This window comes from Stegostoma tigrinum, chromosome 4 (genome assembly GCF_030684315.1).
Source record: "Stegostoma tigrinum isolate sSteTig4 chromosome 4, sSteTig4.hap1, whole genome shotgun sequence".
Lineage (NCBI taxonomy): Eukaryota > Metazoa > Chordata > Chondrichthyes > Orectolobiformes > Stegostomatidae > Stegostoma > Stegostoma tigrinum.
In genome coordinates this window covers 131,998,230-132,017,669 of record NC_081357.1, presented here as the reverse complement: position 1 = coordinate 132,017,669, position 19,440 = coordinate 131,998,230, and the positions used below count along the sequence as shown (strand labels likewise).

The following is a 19,440-nucleotide window of genomic DNA, read 5'->3' as shown; positions in this document are numbered from 1 at the left end:
CGGCCCATAATTTTCCATCTTTTGCCTTGATCGTTTCTTAAACAAGGGGATACAACAGCAATTTTCCAATCATCTGGGACTTTCCCTGACTCCAGTGACTTTTCAAAGATCACGACCAAAGCCTCCGCTATTTCCTCAGCCACCTCCCTCAGAACTCTAGGATGTAGCCCATCGGGGCCAGGAGATTTATCAATTTTTAGACCCTTTAGCTTTTCTAGCACTTTCTCTTTTTGTAATGCTTACCTAATGCCCTGTGCCGCCTTCAGTGAATGTTCTGTCAGGAATATTAACTCGTTGCCCCATTGTTACCCCTGATTTAGATGATACTTTCTCAAAGATTTGGAGAAGACTGTAAAAGGCAGCAATTCTCTGTAAGATGCTAGTTAGGTTTCCTGTCTTTGTCCAACTGTCCTTTTCTTTTATAAGCTCAATGACATAACTTCTTAGATTAGGATTGGTCCTGTGTTATCAAAATGACCAGATTTACATTTATATCAGAAATAATGGGAACTGCAGATGCTGGAGAATCCAAAATAACAAAGTGTGGAGCTGGATGAATGCAGCAGGCCAAGCAGCATCTCAGGAGCACAAAAGTTGAAGTTTCGGGCCTAGACCCTTCATCAGAGAACGGTCTAGGCCCGAAACTGCAGCTTTTGTGCTCCTGAGATGCTGCTTGGCCTGCTGTGTTCATCCAGCTTCACACTTTGTAATCTCAGATTTAAATTTAATTGGCTTTTGGTATCGAAGTGCTTGATTCAGATTGATTGGCAACATTCAAAACTTGTCTTGGTCACAAAACAATACTGCTGATTGGCCTGCTAACTGTACAGCCTTTGGATACACATGTTTCAATTCGAGTGTTCTCTGTGCACCTGCAAACCCACAAGCTGCTATGCATAGACATCCTTTTTGAATCTCTACACATAGAAAAAGTACATCTTTTTTTAAAGGTGCCATGCACTGCTTTTCCCCTTAACATGTTATAAGCACCAAATTCTAACTTTCTGCCTTCCACTCCACAAGTACTGTACCCAACTTGGCAACACTTATGAATTGACCAATTTAAATCAACTGCATACTATCCAGAATTGCAAGGGGCATTAGAATGATGTCATCAAACTTCACAGACCAGGTTGAAGACTTAGTCAAGGATTGGGACAAAACAATTCCATTTGTTCTTGTTCTGGATGCACCTAAATTCAGTCCATTCGAATTAGTTTTCGGACATGACGTGAGAGTACCACTGAATTTAAGGAAAAATGGTAAGTCACATTTCAGAGACCACATATTTGGATTACATTTCAGATTTTACGGAAAGATTAAATCGAGTAGGTCAGTTAACTAGATAACATTTGAAAGTAGCACAGCATATGGTGAAACAGGAAGCAGACAAGAAATCAAAAATTTGTATTTTTGCTGGAGGAGATGAAATGTTAGAAAGCCAGAGAGAAGGAAAACTTGGAGTCTGTCTTGTGAACGTGCTCAAACGGTATTTTAGTAAGGAAGAAAAGCAAAGGGAGAAGGTGATACCAGTTATAACCCAGCGTGAAGAACTAATTCCAGATAAGTTTGTCTGCCTGAATCAATTTGATAAAATAACAATGAGAAAGTTCTCAAAAATTAGGATGAATTTGAGTTACCTTCCAGAGGAAAATGGTAATGACCTGAAATGGTTACTATAATCTCATGTAGAGATACATAGGAATAAGCTGGGAAATCGTAACATGATTACAAATGAAGTAAATATTGGAAATGTTATTCCAATTAAGCAGCCCCCTTCTAAACTTGACCTTGTAAAATGGGCAAAGATTCAAAAAGAAATGGAGACCATGCTCAAAAACGATACAGTTGAAGTGAGATATAGCAAATGGAACTCGCCCATTGTAATGATGCCAAAACAAGATGGCACCTAGTGTTTGTGTTGCTTATCACAAAGTCAGTGCAGTTACAAAATCTGATTCGGATCCTATTCCATGGCTGAAAGTCTGTTTTAAGAAGGTGGGACAGGCAACTTATGTTTCAAATCTGGACCTAATCAAAGATACTGTCTGGTACCTTTTTCCCAGAGAGGATAGGAATTTTTGGCTTTTGTGACACCAAATGGATTGCACGTGTTTAAAGTGATGCCACTTGATGTGAAAAATGCACCAGCTGTGTTGCAAAGACTAACCAATAAAGTCATTTCAGGATTACCCAATCGTGTGGCCTACATAGATGATTTGGTAACAAAGTGTGAAGCTGTATGAACACAGCAGGCCTAGCAGCATCTCAGGAGCACAAAAGCTGACATTTCGGGCCTAGACCCTTCATCACAGCACCCCTGAGCACCAGACCATCATCTCCAGTACCATCCATGACCTCATCACCTCAGGGGACCTCCCACCTACAGCCTCCAACCTTATTGTTCCCCAACCCCGCACGGCCCGTTTCTATCTCCTTCCCAAAATCCACAAACCTGCCTGCCCTGGCCGACCCATTGTCTCGGCCTGTTCCTGCCCCACTGAACTCATCTCCACCTATCTGGACTCCATTTTCTCCCCTTTGGTCCAGGAACTCCCTACCTATGTCCGTGACACCACCCACGCCCTCCACCTCCTCCAGAACTTCCAATTCCCTGGCCCCCAACACCTCATTTTCACCATGGACATCCAGTCCCTATACACCTGTATTCCTCATGCAGGTGGCCTCAAGGCCCTCCACTACTTCCTGTCCCACAGGCCCGACCAGCCCCCCTCCACCGACACTCTCATCTGCCTAGCCGAACTCGTTGTTACCCTCAACAACTTCTCTTTCAATTCCTCCCACTTCCCTACAGACAAAGAGAGTGGCCATGGGTACCCGCATGGGCCCAAGCTATACCTGCCTCTTTGTAGGTTATGTGGAACAGTCCTTCTTCCGCACCTACACAGGCCCCGAACCCCACCTCTTCCTCCATTACATTGATGACTGTATCGGCGCCACCTCTTACTCCCCAGAGGAGCTCGAACAGTTCATCTACTTCACCAACACCTTCCACCTCAACCTCAAAAAGAGAAAGCTCTGATGAAGGGTCTAGGCCCGAAACGTCAGCTTTTGTGCTCCTGAGATGCTGCTTGGCCTGCTGTGTTCATCCAGCTTCACACTTTGTTATCTTGGATTCTCCAGCATCTGCAGTTCCCATTATCTATCATAGATGAGTTGGTGATTTTTTTTTAGTCACACATGGAAGGAACATTTGGCACATCTATTGGAATTGTTGGTTGACATCAGAAGACTGGCTTGTGATAAACCTGGCTACAAGTGACTTTGTAAAAGCCCAAGTCACGTTCCTAGGCCATATCATTGGACATGGATAGATGGCCCCATGGCATGTCTGAACTCAGGTTATTGGGTAGTTGCCCATACCATTGACAAAGAGGGAGGTACTATGATTTGTGAGACTAAATGGGTTTTATCCAAAAGTCATACCAAATTCTAGCAGGTTGGTTACTTCACTGACTGATTTGTTGAAGAAATGCAGAAGATTTTAGAGGACAGACAAAGTCAGAAGGCATTTGACAGCCTGAAAGCTGTGTTAACCAACACCCAGTGTTAGCCACATCTAATTACGCAAAACCAATCAAGGTGATATAGGTGTTGGTGCTGTACTTTTACAAGAAGATGACAAGTCCTATTGGGTATTTTTGCAGAAAGTTGAATATTCATCAACAGAAAGACTCCACAATTAAAAAGGAGACCTTGAATTTGTTCTTTGGCGTTGCAATGTTTCAACATTTATGTTGCTAGTAATGTGTCTGAGACAGTTGTATATCTATTAATGTTTCTGGAAAAAATTTAAACGTAAAAATACCAGACTGTTTTGATGGAATTTTTTGTTATAGCCATTGAATTCGAAAATTATAAACGTAGCAGGATGAGTGAATGTAATTGCCGCGGGTTGACGTCGATATGGACTTGAGCAAAACATTTGGCGAGGATCTGCATGATAGACTGTATATTAAGGATAGACCATTTGGATTGCAGGGAGAGCTAGCCACTCAGATTAAAAAAATTGGCTCAAAGGTAGGAGATGGAGAGTGGTGGTCGAGGCTGCTCTGCAAACTGGAGACCTGTGACGAGTGGTGAGCTGCAAAGGTTGATGCTGGGGCCACTGCTTTTCTTCATTTATATAAAAAATTTGGATGTGAATAAAGGAGGCATGGTTAGTAATTTTGCAGATGCCACCAAAGTTGGTGGTATAATGGATAGCAAAGAACGTTACTCAGTACAACGAGACCTTGATCAGATGGACCAATGTGCCGAGGAGTGGCAGATGGAGTTTAATTGAGGTGAATGGGAGATCTCCATTTTGGTATGGCAAATCAGGGCAGGACTTATGCACTTAATGCTAACGCCGTGGGGGCTGTTGCTGAACAAAGTAACCTTGGAGTTCCGTTCATAGTTCCTTGCAAATGGAGTTGCAAGTGGACAGGTTGGTGAAGAAGTCATTTGGTACACTTGCCTTTATTGGTCAGTGCATTGAGTATATGAGTTGGGAGGTCATGTCCCGTACAGCCACAACATCGGTTAGGCCACTTTTGGAATATTGTGCACAGTTCTGATCTCCCTGTTAAATTTGAAAGGGTTCAGAAAAGATTTACAAGGATATGGCCAGGGCTGGAGAGTTTGAGGTATTAGAAGAGGCTGAATAGGCTGGGGCTGTTTTCCCGGAGGATTCAGAGGGATATGGGCCAAATGCTGGCAGGTAGGACAAGATTAATTTCGGATATAAGGTCGGCTGGAATAAGTTGGACCAAAGACGCTCTTCTGTGCTATATATCTCTGTGACTCCATGACTCTGGCGAAAGAAGATCAAATTGTTTGGTGGTGGAAGAAACGGATTGAAGTGCACTGTAGTATCGAATGTTTGCATTTTTGGAGTCAATGTAGTGCATATGTATTGAACTGTACTAATAAGAGTCAAGGGTTTTAAAAATGAAGTTAGCTTTGTTGGGTTTTTTCTAAAAACCCTGAGGGGATGGGAGATATGATGATCCTGCAGCTTTGAGCTGTATTTTGTCCTTTTTTTTATTTGAAGAGCGGTTTTAAAGTAGAGGTGAATAGTTGTCTCTCCCCAGCCTACAAAGTAACCAGCTTGTGAGGCTGTTTTTTATTTAAAAGTTAGAACTAGAAGCAGCATGAGTGAGTGGAACCAGACTCCCATAGGACCAGGGATTTACTTTAACTTCTAGTTGTTGAGATTATGAAGTTGCTTGGGGAAACTGCTACACAACTCCCATGCCAGAGGAAAAAGCTTAAGTTCTCTCTCCCTCTCAGAATTTTTTCTTGGTGTTCTTTTGTCCTCGATGATGAATCGCATGTGAAATAATTTATTTTACTGAATTTGCATTGGCTACGTTTGTATTTTTGGGATGTTGCTATTTAGATCAGTTGTTGTTGAGTAATTAAATAATCTATTATTTTGGTAAATGTTCTAATGGAGTTCAAGTTAGACTGATTCACTTTTCTTTTGTTAGTATTTTAACTGAGGCTAAGAATAAAACGTGTTTTGCTTAAAGCTGAATAGCATGACCAGTCGAATGACATCTGGAACACAGCACCTTACACTTGTCTGTAAATAAGATGAAAGTTAGGGTCTTGGGGATTGCTTTGTAGAACATCTACTGTCAATTCACACTAAAAAAACTGCACTTCCCAGTTGCAAACCATTTCAACTCCCCCTCCCATTCCTCAGATGACATGTCCATCCTGGGCCTCCTGCGGTGCCAGAATGATGCCACCCGAAGGTTGCAGGAACAGCACCTCATATTCCGCTTGGAAACCCTGCAGCCCAGTGGTATCAGTGGACTTCGCAAGCTTCAAAATCTCCCCTCCCCCTGCTGCATCCCAAAACCAGCCCAGCTCGTTCCCGCCTCCCTGACCTGTCTTTCCTCCCACCTATCCCCTCCTCCCACCTCAAGCCCCGTCCCTATCTCCTACTAACCTCATCCCGCCCCGTTGACCTGGCTATCCGCTCTGGACTGACCTATCTCCTCCCTACCTTTACTGGCTCCATCCCCGCCTCTTTGACTGTCTGTCTCGTGTCCACCTGTCTTCTCCTTTATCCATCTTCTATCCACCTCCCCCTCTCTCTCTCTTTATTTCAGAACCTCCTTCCCCTCCCCCATTTCTGAAGAAGTGTCTAGGCTTGAACCGTCAGCCTTCCTGCTCCTCTGATGCTGCTTGGCCTGCTGTGTTCATCCAGCTCTACAACTTGTTATCTTAGGGTCAAGGCTATTTCTTTTGATATATTTGAAGAAAGATTGATCTGATCAATAACACACCGTAATCTTCCTACTGGTTGATCTGTCAAATTTGTCCAATTTAAGAATCTGTTGTGTCGAAACCTTGTTGAGGCAATTTTGTGATCCATTTTGCCTGACTGGAATTCTCCAAACAATTAAACCTGCCAGCAGAATTTGGGGCCTCTAAACAAAAAAGTGGAAAACTGTGTTTGCAGCTTTCCACCTGGCAGATCAAGTTCTGTTATCTTTGTTACCTGATAATCAGTTCTGAATAATTTAACTTAAGTGCATTCAATGTTGAAAAATAGATTTTTACAAATAAAGTAGCAGAGCCTGTCTTATGTTGCCTTCCATGATGTTTCTTTCTCGTCTTTGAAACATTAACCTGTGCTGTGAAATTGGCTAAGACTAAGACATGTTTACTTATAAACACTTAAACGTACTTAGATGAACTTGATTGCAGATCATACAGTATTTTTTTGGATACAGGTTTTGTTGATTACTGATGTTTTTTTTAAATTCAAGTCCTTTTTTTGTCTCTGACAGGTTGTACCTCCTCATTGTATATTTGCTAGCAACACATCAGCTCTTCCAATTTCTGAAATTGCTGCTGTCAGTAAGAGACCAGAGAAGGTATGTAGTGAATACTTGAATGATGGTTTATTCATTAACGTTTTATGAAAACTTAAACTCTAAAACGTCGAGAGAGCAAGAAAATACAAAATATAAGCCAACATTTGAACATCATGTTTCAGAGATAGTAGGAACTGCAGATGCTTGAAGAATCTGAGATAGCAAGGTGCAAAGCTGGATGAACACAGCAGGCCAAGCAGCATCAGAGAAGCAGGAAGGCTGATGTTTCGGGCCTAGACCCTTCTTCAGAAATCACTCCTTTCTGAAGAAGGGCCTAGGATCGAAACGTCAGCCTTCCTGCTCCTCTGATGCTGCTGGGCCTGCTGTGTTTATCCAGCTCTGCACCTTGCTGTCTCATTTGGAAATGATGGTTCCTTCTTGAGAGAAATTGTAATTTAGCAATCTTTGATATGAGCTTTATAATAAATTAATGCATTACTTTATTAATGGGGCAGCATGGTGGCTCAGTGGTTAGCACTGCAGCCTCACAGCACCAGGGACCCAGTTTCGATTCCAGCCTCGGGCGACTGCATGTGTGGAGTTTGCACATTCTCTGCGTGTCTGCGTGGGTTTCCTCGGGTGCTCCAGTTTCCCCCCACAGTCCAAAGATGTGCAGGTTAGGTGGATCGGCCATGCTAAATTGCCCGTCGTGTTCAGGGGTGTGTGGGTGAAAGAAAGATGGGTCTGGGTGGGATGCTTCAAGAGGCTGTTTGGACTTGTTGTGTTGAAGGGCCTGTTTCCACACAGTAGGGAATTTAATCTAATCTAAATATGTTTAGTATACCAGTTGAGTAATTTTTCTGCCATTGTTTTGGATTTTTAAAAACTTTATTTTAGCAAGTTAAAATTAGGCAAATGAAAGAATAAATTGATTGCTTCTGAAAACATGCTGAATTATATTGCAGCTATATCCATTTTGAGATAAAGACTTAAAGTACATATCCTACACTAGAACTGCTTCACTAGGACTCTGTATGATCTGAGTAACTTGTCTTGATTTATCATCAGTACCTTCAAATTCACGCAGTCACCTGAGAAATTATCTCATGTAGGACTTCAGAAGGCTCTATCCTGTCTGTTTTCAGCCTCTGCCAATTTCTTAAAAATGTTGTTAGAATTTACTGTTGCCTAGATAAAAGTTCAGAACCTGTTAGCTCAGTTGGCTAGGTGTGACGAGCATGTGGATCACATTAATTCCAGTTGCCAGCGCCTGCCTCCTCATCCTACCTGTAGTAAAAGAAAAACACACAGCTATTCTGTAGTTCAGCAAGTTATCTCACCTTTAGACAGAAAACTGAGGAAAATGCTGAAAGTTGCAGCAATGGGTTCTGCCCTGACCAATTCATGTTGGCTTTTATGGTTCTTGCAAATAAATAGTTTATTTCCCCTTTCAGTTCCCATATACAATCAACCTCTTTTCCTTTTTCCAGAAGTCCAGTCTTGTTTAGAATGTTAGACAATAGACAATAGGTGCAGGAGTAGACTATTCGGCCCTTCGAGCCTGCACCACCATTCATTAAGATCATGGCTGATTGTCCACAATCAGTATCCTGTTCCTGCCCTATCCCCATAACCCTTGATTCCACTACCTTTAAGAGCTCTATCCATCTCTTTCTTGAAAGTATCCAGAGACTTGGCCTCCATTGCCTTCTGGGGCAGAGCATTCCATATATCCACCACTCTCTGGGTGAAGAACTTTTTCTTCAACTCTGTTCTAAATGGCCTACACCTTATTTTTAAACTGTGTCCTCTGGTCCTGGACTCACCCATCAGTGGAAACATGCTTCCTGCCTCCAGAGTATCCAATCCCTTAATAATGTTAAACGTCTCAATCAGATCCCCTCTCATCCTTCTCAACTCAAGTGTATACAAGCTTAGTCATTCCAATCTTTCAACATATGATACTCCCGCCATTCTGGGAATTAACCGCATGAACCTACGCTGCACTCCCTCAATAGCAAGAATGTCCTTCCTTAAATTTGGAGACCACAACTGCACACAATACTCCAGGTGTGGTCTCACCAGGGCCCTGTACAGCTGCAGAAGGACCTCTTTGCTCCTATACTCAATTCCTCTTGTCATGAAGGCCAGCATGCCATTAGCTTTCTTCACTGCCTTCTGTGCCTGCATGCTTGCTTTCATTGACTGATGTACAAGAACACCGAGATCTCGTTGTACTTCCCCTTTACCTAACATGACTCCATTGAGATAGTAATCTGCCTTCTTGTTCTTGCCACCAAAGTGGATAACCTCACATTTATTGACATTAAACTGCATCTGCCATGCATCCGTCCACTCGCCTAGCCTGTCCAAGTCACTCTGTATTCTCATAACATCCTCCTCACATTTCACACTGCCACCCAGCTTTGTGTCATCAGCAAGTTTGAGAATATTACTTTTAATGCCTTCATCTGTATCATTAATGTATATTGTAAACAGCTGTGGTCCCAGCAGCGAACCTTGAGGTACCCCACTGGTCAATGCCTGCCATTTCGAAAAGGACCCATTTATCACTACTCTTTGCTTCCTGTCAGCCAGCCAATTTTCAATCCAACTCAGTATTTTGCCGCCAATACCATGTGCCCTAATTTTGCTCACTAATCTCATATGTGGGACTTTATCAAAACCTTTCTGAAAGCCCAGGTACACTACATCCACTGGCTTTTCCTTGTCCATCTTCATAGTTTCAACCTCAAAAAATTCCAGAAGATTAGTCAAGCACGATTTCCCCTTCGTTAATCCATGCTGACTCTGACCTATCCTGTTACTGCTATCCAAATGAGTTGTAATTTCACCTTTTATAATTGACTCCAGCATCTTTGCCACCACTGACGTCAGGCTAACCGGTCTATAATTTCCTGTTTTCTCTCTCCCTCCTTTCTTGAAAAGTGGGACAACATTAGCCACCCTCCAGTCTGCAGGAACTGATCCTGAATCTATAGAACATTGAAAAAAGATTGCTAGTGAGTCCATGATTTCTAGAGCCACGTCCTTAAGTACCCTGGGATGTAGACCATCAGGTCCCGGGGACTTATCAGCCTTCAGACCTAAGTCTGTCCAACACCATTTCCTGCCTAATATAAATTCGTTTCAGTTCGTCCATTACCCTAGGTCCTTCAGCCACTACTACATCTGGGAGATAGTTTGTGTCTTCCCTAATGAAGACACATCCCAAGTACCTATTCAACTCTTCTGCCATTTCCTTGTTCCCCATAATAAATTCACCCGTTTCTGTCTTCAAGGGCCCAATTTTTGTCTTAACCATTCCAGTCCCTGCAGGTTGGAAAGTATCTAATGTCACCCCAGTATTCAAAAAGGGAGGTAGAAAGTAAACAGGGAATTCTAGGCCAGTAAGCCTAACACCGGTGGTGGGAAAATTCATGAACCCATTGTCAAGGACTTTACAGGGGAGCATTTACAAAGACCCAGCATGGATTTATGTTGGCGAAATCATGCTTGACAAATCTGTTGGAATTCTATGAAGATTTAACAGGTAGAGTTGACAAGGGGAGCCGGCCAATGTGGTCTATTTGGACTTTGAGAAAACATTTGGCAAAATCCTATGTAAAGAGATTCAAGTGCATGAGATTGGGGAAAGTGCATTGAGATGGATAGAAAACTGGTAGAGAGGAAATGAAGAGTATGAATTAATGGGTCCTTTTCAAATTGGCAGGCACTAACTAATGGGGTGGAACAGGGATCAGTGCTGGGATTCCAGCTATTCACAATCTGTACAACGATGTGGATGAGGGAACAAACTGTAACATCTTGAAGTTTGCAGATGATACCAAGTTCGATTGGAGGGTTAACTGTGATGAGGGTGCAGAGATCCTTCAGCATGATCACTCCAGGTTGGGTGAGTAGGCAAATCAATGGCAGATGCAGGATAACTTGTATAAATGAGAGATTATTCACTTTGGAAGCAAAAACAAGAATGCAGATTACTAACTGGCTGTAAATTGAGAGAGGAGAGTGTGCAGTTGGACCTGGGTATCTTTATGTACCAATTGCTGAAGGTAAACATGCAGGTGCAGCTGGCAGTGAAGAAGGCAAATGGTATGTTGGCCTTCACTGTGAGAGGCTTTGAGTACAGGAGCAGAGATGTATTATTGCAGTTATACAGGGTCTTGGAAAGGCCACACCTTGAATATTGTGTGCAGCTTTCGTCTCTTTTTCTGAGGAAGGTTGCTCTTGCTTTCAAGGAAGTGCAGCAAAGGTTTTACCAGGCTGATTCCGGGGATGGCAGGAATGGCACATGAGGAGAGATTGACCCAAGTAGAATTATTTTCACTGGGGTTCAGACAAATGAGGGGCTATCCCGTAGAGACTTAAAAAATTCTAACAGGGCTGGACAGGGTAGATGCAGGGAGGATGTTCCCAATGGTGGGTGTGTCCAGAACCAGGGGTCACAGATTGAGGATTCAAGGTAGAGTATTTAGGATGGAGGTAAGACATTTCTTCATCCAAAGAGTAGTGAGGCTGTGGAATTAATTCCCGCAGAAAGTAGTTGATGCCAAAATATTGAATGTCTTCAGGAAACAGCTAGATATTGCACTTGGGGCAAATGGGGTCTAAAATTCTGGGGAGAAAGCGGGATTCGGCTATTGAGTTGAATGATCAGCTGTCATAAGGGGAGCAGGCTTGAAGAGTCGAATGGTCTGCCTCTGCTCCTGCTCGTACTCCTGCTCCTGTTCCTGTCGTGCATGTTTCCACATTTCTTCAATGGTTTAAATATTGGTTTGCAACTTTATCAAACACCTGTGATAGGTTCAAGTACAAGTAAACCTCCAATAGTATAGGTCACCCAGGACATGGTTATCCCACCAAAGAATTCTTGTAGAACTTTGATAAATTATTCATAACACCATACTGAATACTCTCAATGTTACTCATGCTGTTCAGATTGTTCGTTTTTCTTACCAAGAAGAATATCTTCCAATGTTTCTACATCGTGGATATAAAGTGAACTGGTGAGTTGAGAAGATTTGTAGCTCAGGTTGAGGTTCTGGATGTGAGTTTGCTCGCTGAGCTGGAAGGTTAGTTTTCAGATGTTTCGTCAACATTCTAGGTAACATCATCAGTGAGCCTCCGATGAAGTGCTGGTGTTGTGTCCCGCTTTCTATTTATCGGTTTAGGTTTCCTTGGGTTGGTGATGTCATTTCCTGTTCTTTTTCTCAGGGGGTGGTAGATTGGCTCCAAGTCAATGTGTTTGTTGATGGAGTTCCGGTTGGAATGCCATGCTTCTAGGAATTCTCGTGCGTGTCTCTGATTGGCTTGTCCTAGGATGGATGTGTTGTCCCAATCAAAGTGGTGTCCTTCCTCATCTGTATGTAAGGATACTAGTGATAGTGGGTCATGTCGTTTTGTGGCTAGTTGATGCTCATGTATCCTGCTGGCTAGCTTTCTGCCAGTTTGTCCAATGTAGTGTTTGTCACAGTTCTTGCAAGGTATTTTGTAGATGACGTTCGTTTTATTTGTTGTCTGTATAAGGTCTTTTAAGCTCATTAGCTGCTCTTTTAGTGTGTTGGTGGGTTTGTGGGCTACCCTGATGCCAAGCAGTCTGAGTAGTCTGGCAGTTATTTCCGAAATGTCTTTGATGTAGGGGAGAATGGTTATGGTTTCTGGGCACGTTTTGTCTGTTTGTTTGAGTTTGTTGCGCTAGAAACAACACTGAAAGACAACAAACTCTCAGAAGAAACCCAGCAAAACATCAGACAGACAGTCGCACCAACACTAAGCAGGAAAAAATAAGAAAACACACTCAATACACAAGAAAGGAAAGCCCTAAAAGGACTCAAAAAAGATAAAAACATCGTTATCCTACCTGCAGACAAAGGACGCTTGACAGTCATTTTAAACCGAACAGACTACATTGAGAAAGCGAACGCACTGCTTGCAGCTACCGACACTTACCAACAGGTGGCGATAGACCTGACCCCACAACTAGAGAATCGAATCACAGCCTTACTCAAAAACTTCAAAAATCTGGAGAATTAAACAAGAGAGACTTCCAAAAAATGAAACCAGATGGATCCAACACACCAGGCTTCTACGGACTACCAAAAATTCACAAACCAGGAGCCCCCCTCAGACCCATAGTGTCGCTACCCGGAACACCAACCTACAGATTATCCAAGGAACTACATCAAAGACTAAAACACCCAGTAGAAGACTCCCACCACTCCATTCGCTCCACCCAAGAATTCCTGAACACCATCAAAGATACCAAGGTAGAAGAGGATGAAATAACAGTCTTCTTTGACGTAACAGCCCTGTTCACATCCATCAACATCAACCTGGCCAAAGAAACACTGACTACACTGTTAGAAGAACCGAAGACACATACACCAGACACCACCAACCTCATCAGTAAGAACAACATCATCAAGCTAGTGGACCTATGCCTCACCACCCACTTCACTTTCAATAACAAAACCTACAGACAAACCAACGGTACATCCATGTGATCTCCAATATCAGGGTTCTTAGCAGAGTCAGTAATGCAGAGACTCGAACAAACAGCTCTGCCAATCATCCGTCCCAAACTTTGGGTCCACTACGTGGATGACACCTTTGTCATCACTGAACAAAACAAATTAGAGGAAACCTTCAAGACCATCAATAATACCCTTACTGGCATAACATTCACAAAAGAGAAGGAAAACAACATCAAACTGCCATTCCTAGATGTCACAGTAGAGCGAACAGCCAATGGGGAACTTCAAACCAGCGTCTACAGGAAAACAACACATACGGACCAAATACTGAACTACAGGAGCAACCATCCCAACACCCACAAACAAAGCTGCATTAGAACATTATTCCAATGAGCCACCACACGCTGCAGCACAGAGGAACTACGCAGAGCAGAGGAAAATCACCTATACAGCGTATTCAAAAAGAATGGGTACCCTATGAACACAGTCCGCTGATTCCTCAGCAATAAACCCAAACAAACAGACAAAACGGGCTCAGAAACCATAACCACTCTCCCATACGTCAAAGACATGTCCGAAATGACTCCAGACTACTCGGACCTCTTGGCATCAGGGTAGCCCACGAACCCACCAACACACTAAAACAACAGCTAATGAAATGAACTTAAAAGACCCTATACAGACAACAAGCAAAACGAACGTCATCTACAAAATACCTTGCAAGCCACAAAACGACATGACCCACTATCACTCACATCCTTACATACAGATGAGGAAGGACACCACTTTGATTGGGACAACACATCCATCCTAGGACAAGCCAAACAGAGACATGCACGAGAATTCCTAGAAGCATGGCATTCCAACAGGAACTCCATCAACAAACACATTGATTTGGAGCCAATCTTCCATCCCCTGAGAAAAAGAGCAGGAAATGACATCACCAACGCAGGAAATGACATCACCAACCCAAGGAAACCTAAACCGATAAATAGAAAGCGGGACATAACACCAGCGCTTCGTCTGAGGCTCACTGATGATGTTACCTAGAATGGTGACGAAACGTCTGAAAACTAACCTTCCAGCTCAGCGAGCAAACTCGCATCCATAAAGTGAACTGCCCTGTGACGATCAGATTTGTGTCCCCATATTTCAGAATGTTGGAAATAGACTTGACAGCAACTCTGATATTTACAGACCTCTGGAAAAATCATGAGCTGGTGGCATCTATTTTGTATTTGTGATTAATGTGGCCTTCAACCTTAGTGCTAAGAACTCATGAATATTTTTCTTTTATCATCTGATGTCTAGGTAATTGGAATGCACTATTTCTCACCTGTAGACAGGATGCAGTTACTGGAAATTATCACCACAGATAAAACCTCCAAAGATACAACGGCAGCTGCTGTTGCTCTTGGTCTTAAGCAGGGAAAGGTCATAATTGTAGTAAAGGTAATTTACTCCTAACATTTTTATATTTTGTTTGAGCTACATTTTAAAATCAATTTCTGTCCCTTTAAACGATAGCTTATTGTCAAATATGTAGAGTATAAAATTATTCATATGTGAGTAAGTCTGTCAAGTTAGATTAGTTATTTTAACCACAGATTAGCCAAAAAGGTTCTTTTTAAAGTTATGATACTGGGATTTTGCAGATAAGACAACCTCTCACAACCTTATTTCCTCCCTGTTCCATTATTATGGATGGAGAATCCATTCTGTAATTTTTCTTTTTCCACTACACTATTGCACTTTGTTCTAGTATCATATTACTTGTCATCACTTCATTGTAACGCACGCATAGCCTTTTAAACCTTTAGCAGCTAGTTTATGATAACAGAGCAACTGCTGTTTTAACTTGACATACATTGGACAAAGTTAATGAGCCAGTTTTTGATAGATGGGGAGGCAGAGAAGCTGGATTTATAACTTCAGATAAAAAAAACTTATTTATCCTATTCTGAGTCTGTGGAGAAAGTTCCACTTCTTTTCTGTAGTTCATTTGTTGCTTATACCATGCAATGGATTTACAAGAATGATACTTGGACTTCAAAGGTTAAATTCTGAGAAGAACCTTTACAAATTAGGCCTGTTTTCTCTCAAGTTCAGAAAGCAGATATGGTCAAATCCAAGTCTTTGAGATATTAACAGGAAAAGACAGCGTAGATAAAGATGAACTATTTCCCCAGACTTAGCAGTCTGGAACCAGGTAGGGCTAGTCTTAGAATTAGGGCAAGATCGTTTAGGAGAGATGGTACAAAAAGCTTGCGTACACAAAGGGTGAGGATGTTTGAAACTGTCTTCCACAAACAGCAGTGGATACTGGATCAGTTGTTAATTTTAAATCTGAGACAGGTAAATATTTGTTAGGCGCTGATTTTAAGAGATATGAGCAAAAGTCAGGTATATGGAGTTAGGCCATACATCAGCCATGATCTCAATGAATGATAGAGCAGGCTTGAGGATTTGTGTAGCTTACTTCTCTTCCACGGACAGATTAGGGATAGTCAACATCGTTTTATAAGTGCAAAATCATGTCCAACAAACTCGATTGAATCTTTTGAGGACAGGTAGATGAGAGTAGAATGGTAGACATTGTCTTGTGGACTTGAGCAAGGCCTTCAACAAGGTTCCGCATGGTAGACTGGTTAGTTAAGTCACATCACAAGGGATCCAGGGAGAGCTAGCCAACCGGATACAAAACAGTAGGAGACAGACTGTAATAGTAGAGGGTTTTCTTTTGACCTGGAGGCTTGTGACCGCTGGCGTTCTGCAGGGATCAATACTAGGTCCACTGTTGTTTGTCATTTACGTAAAACAATTTGGATGAGAATATAGGAAACATGGTTAGTAAGTTAGTAAGTGACACCAAAATTGGTGGTATGGCCGACACTGAAGATGGTTATCTAAGAGTACATGGGGATCTTGTTCAGCTGGGGCAATGGGGCACAGAGTGGTAGATGGAGTTTAATTCAGATAAATGTGAGGTGTTTCCTTTTGGTAAGGCAAACCAGGGTAGGACTTATACAGTTAATTTGAAAGTGAATGGATTATCATGAAATTTACAGTAATAAATAATACAATAGTGAAGAGTTTTTCCACTGCTGCCATGGTCAGGCGCTGTTCAAGATAGAGTAAGAATAAAAATAAGTAAAGATGCAGCTTAGAGAGTCCATCAGTCCTAACCCAGCTCATCAACGATGCCTGTGCCACCATTCCTCCTCCTCTGTCTCACCGCCATCTAAACTGGACTGGTCCATCATTGAAGTTGCAACTCTTCAGGTGTCAACTTGTACCACTGGGCTGTAGGGAGAGCCCTGAGGAGTGTTGTTCAACAGGAAGACACAGGAAATCGGGTACATAATCCCTTGAAAGTAGCATTACGGGTAGACACGGTGAAGAAGGCGTTTGGCACATTTGCCTCATTGAGTACAGGAGTAGGGACGTCATGTTGCGGTTGCACATGACATTGGTGGGGTCACTTTTGGAATACTGCATATAGTTCTGGTCCCCCTGCTTATCGGAAAAATACTGTTAAATTGGAAAGGGTACAATAAAGATGTTACTGGGCCTGCAGGGTTTGAGTTATGAGAGGCTGGGTAGGCTGGGACTTCTTCCCTTGAGTGGAGGAGGTTCAGGGAGTGACCTTAGAGTTTTATAAAATCACCAGGGGCATAGATAAGGTGATCATCCAAGCTTTTTTCCCCTAGGGTAAGGGAGCTCAAAACTAGAGGATATAAGTTTAAGGTGAGAGGGAAACAATTTAAAAGGACTTGAGGGGCAATTTTTTCACACAGAACTGCAGCAAGATATCCTTAATCCAGTAATCACATCCTCTCGCTCTGAAGGCCAGAATGCCATGCACTTTCCTCATTACCTGCTGCACCTGCATGCCAACCTTCAACAATGCTTCCATCATGACACCCAGATCTTGTTGCACCTCCCCTGCTCCAAAACTGCCACCACTCAGATAATAATCTGCCTGTCTGTTTTCATGACCACAGTGGATAACCTCACATTTATCTACATTATATTGTGCTTTCAGAGTATGTGCCCGCTCAGCCTATCTGTCCAAGTTATCCTGCGGCCTCTTAGCATTTTCTTCACCGCACCCACTGCCACCCAGCTTCGTGTCAGCTGCAAGTTTGGAGAAGTACCATTTAATTCCTTCGTCCAAATCATTAAAGTATATTGTGAACAGCTGGGGTCCCAGCAATGAACCCTGTGGTACCCCACTTATCACTTCCTGCCACTCTGAAAAGGACCCCTTTATTCCAACTCTGATTTCTGTCTAGGTGTAGAGCTGCATGAACACAGCAGGCTAAGCATCATCTTAGGAGCAGGAAAGCTGACGTTTCGGGCCTATACCCTTCATCTCTAGGCCCAAAATGTCAGCTTTTCTGCTCCTAAGATGCTGCTTGGCCTGGTGTGTTAATCCAGATGTACGCCTTGTTATCTCAGATTCCCTAGCATCTGCAGCTCCTGTTATCTCTGACTTCTGTCTGTCAGGCAACTCTCTACCCTTGTCAACACATTACCTCCAATATCGTGAGCTTTAATTTGGCTTACCAATCTCTTGCGTGGAACCTTGTCAAAAGCCTTTTGAAAGTCCAGGCACACAACATCTACTGATTCATTCTTGTCTATGCAACAGGTCACAACCTCAAAAAATTCCAGAAGATTTATCAGGCATGATTTCCCTTAAGTGAATCTGTGCTGACTAGGACCAATTCTGCCAATGCTTTCCAAATGCTCAGTTATTACATCCTTAATAATTGATTGCTGCGTGTTCCCCACCATTGACGTCAGGCTAAACAGCCTTTAATTCTCATTTTCTGTTCCTTTTTTAAAAGAGTGCCATATCTAATGGCATTTGCCCTCTTACGTTTAGGTTTGTATTGTTTTTTTGTGGTGAATTGCTGAAAACAGGAGCTGATAGCACATAGTGAAAGAAATGAGGCGTCTGTGACCTGATTTGAAGTACCCTATCAGATTGGAAATGATTGTGAAATGGACAATACAAAAAACTGGAAGGAAGTGTGGATTGATTGCTACGTCATATATAAAAACATGAAGAGAAAGGAAAATTGACTTAGAAAAATACTAAGAAAAATATTAAAATTCTAGATTTTATTTATTTCCAACATCCAACAAGTAATACCTTAAGTAATGAGACTAAATCCTTGTACAATTAACGCTCAGGGCCAGAGACGTTAGTTGTCAGTATTTAACATTTGACATATCATTAGAATAATTTCTTACAGGCAATACAGGTTCACTGAAATATTTGCAAGCTTTAAATGGCTCCAAGACGGACTATTTGTATCACTTCATTACAGGTCTTACTCTGGAAAATTTAGTCAATATCTGTTGCTTAACAGCGACTTCATGTTGTTTGTTCCATTTTGAAATGGGCATTTTTTTGGAAGCTAACAATGAAGCTACCCTCCATGGACAATAGCTTTTCAAACTCTGGTTTTAATGATACATCTGCCTTACCTAAAGTTGCTACAGCATTTTCATATTTTAAAAAAAAAGCACTGTTACTCTTGCTTATACATTCATGGCCAAACTACAGATCATTATGCATATTCTTTAAACTTAATTGGTGGTATGGCCGACACTGAGAGGCAAATGTAATTCCTCTCTTCAAGAAAGGAAATAGGGAAATCCCCGGCAATTATAGACCGGTAAGTCTCACGTCTGTCGTCTGCAAGGTGTTAGAAAGGATTCTGAGGGATAAGATTTATGACCATCTGGAAGAGCATGGCTTGATCAAATACAGTCAACACGGCTTTGTGAGGGGTAGGTCATGCCTTACAAACCTTATCGAGTTTTTTGAGGATGTGACTAGAAACGTTGATGAGGGTCGAGCTGTGGATGTGGTGTATATGGACTTCAGTAAGGCATTTGATAAGGTTCCCCATGGTAGGCTCATTCAGAAGGTCAGGAGGAATGGGATACAGGGGAACTTAGCTGCTTGGATACAGAATTGGCTGGCCAACAGAAGACAGCGAGTGGTAGTAGAAGGAAAATATTGTGCCAGGAAGTCAGTGAGTGGTGTTCCACAGGGCTCTGTCCTTGGCCTCATGTCCTTCCTACTCATG

At 42.3% G+C, this 19,440-nt stretch overlaps 1 protein-coding gene across 2 annotated transcripts in view; it reads left to right on the top strand.

Annotated features, from left to right (window-relative positions):
• LOC125452665 (trifunctional enzyme subunit alpha, mitochondrial-like) overlaps window positions 1–19,440 on the top strand; it is a 117,877-nt gene that overhangs the window by 80,337 nt on the left and 18,100 nt on the right. The window contains exons 14-15 of one of the 2 annotated variants that reach the window (XM_048531328.2): window positions 6,810–6,896; window positions 14,645–14,785. In XM_048531328.2, coding sequence (XP_048387285.2) covers window positions 6,810–6,896; window positions 14,645–14,785 — 228 coding nt within the window. The remainder of the gene's footprint in view (window positions 1–6,809; window positions 6,897–14,644; window positions 14,786–19,440) is intronic. The other variant, XM_059645684.1, reaches the window with a different exon arrangement.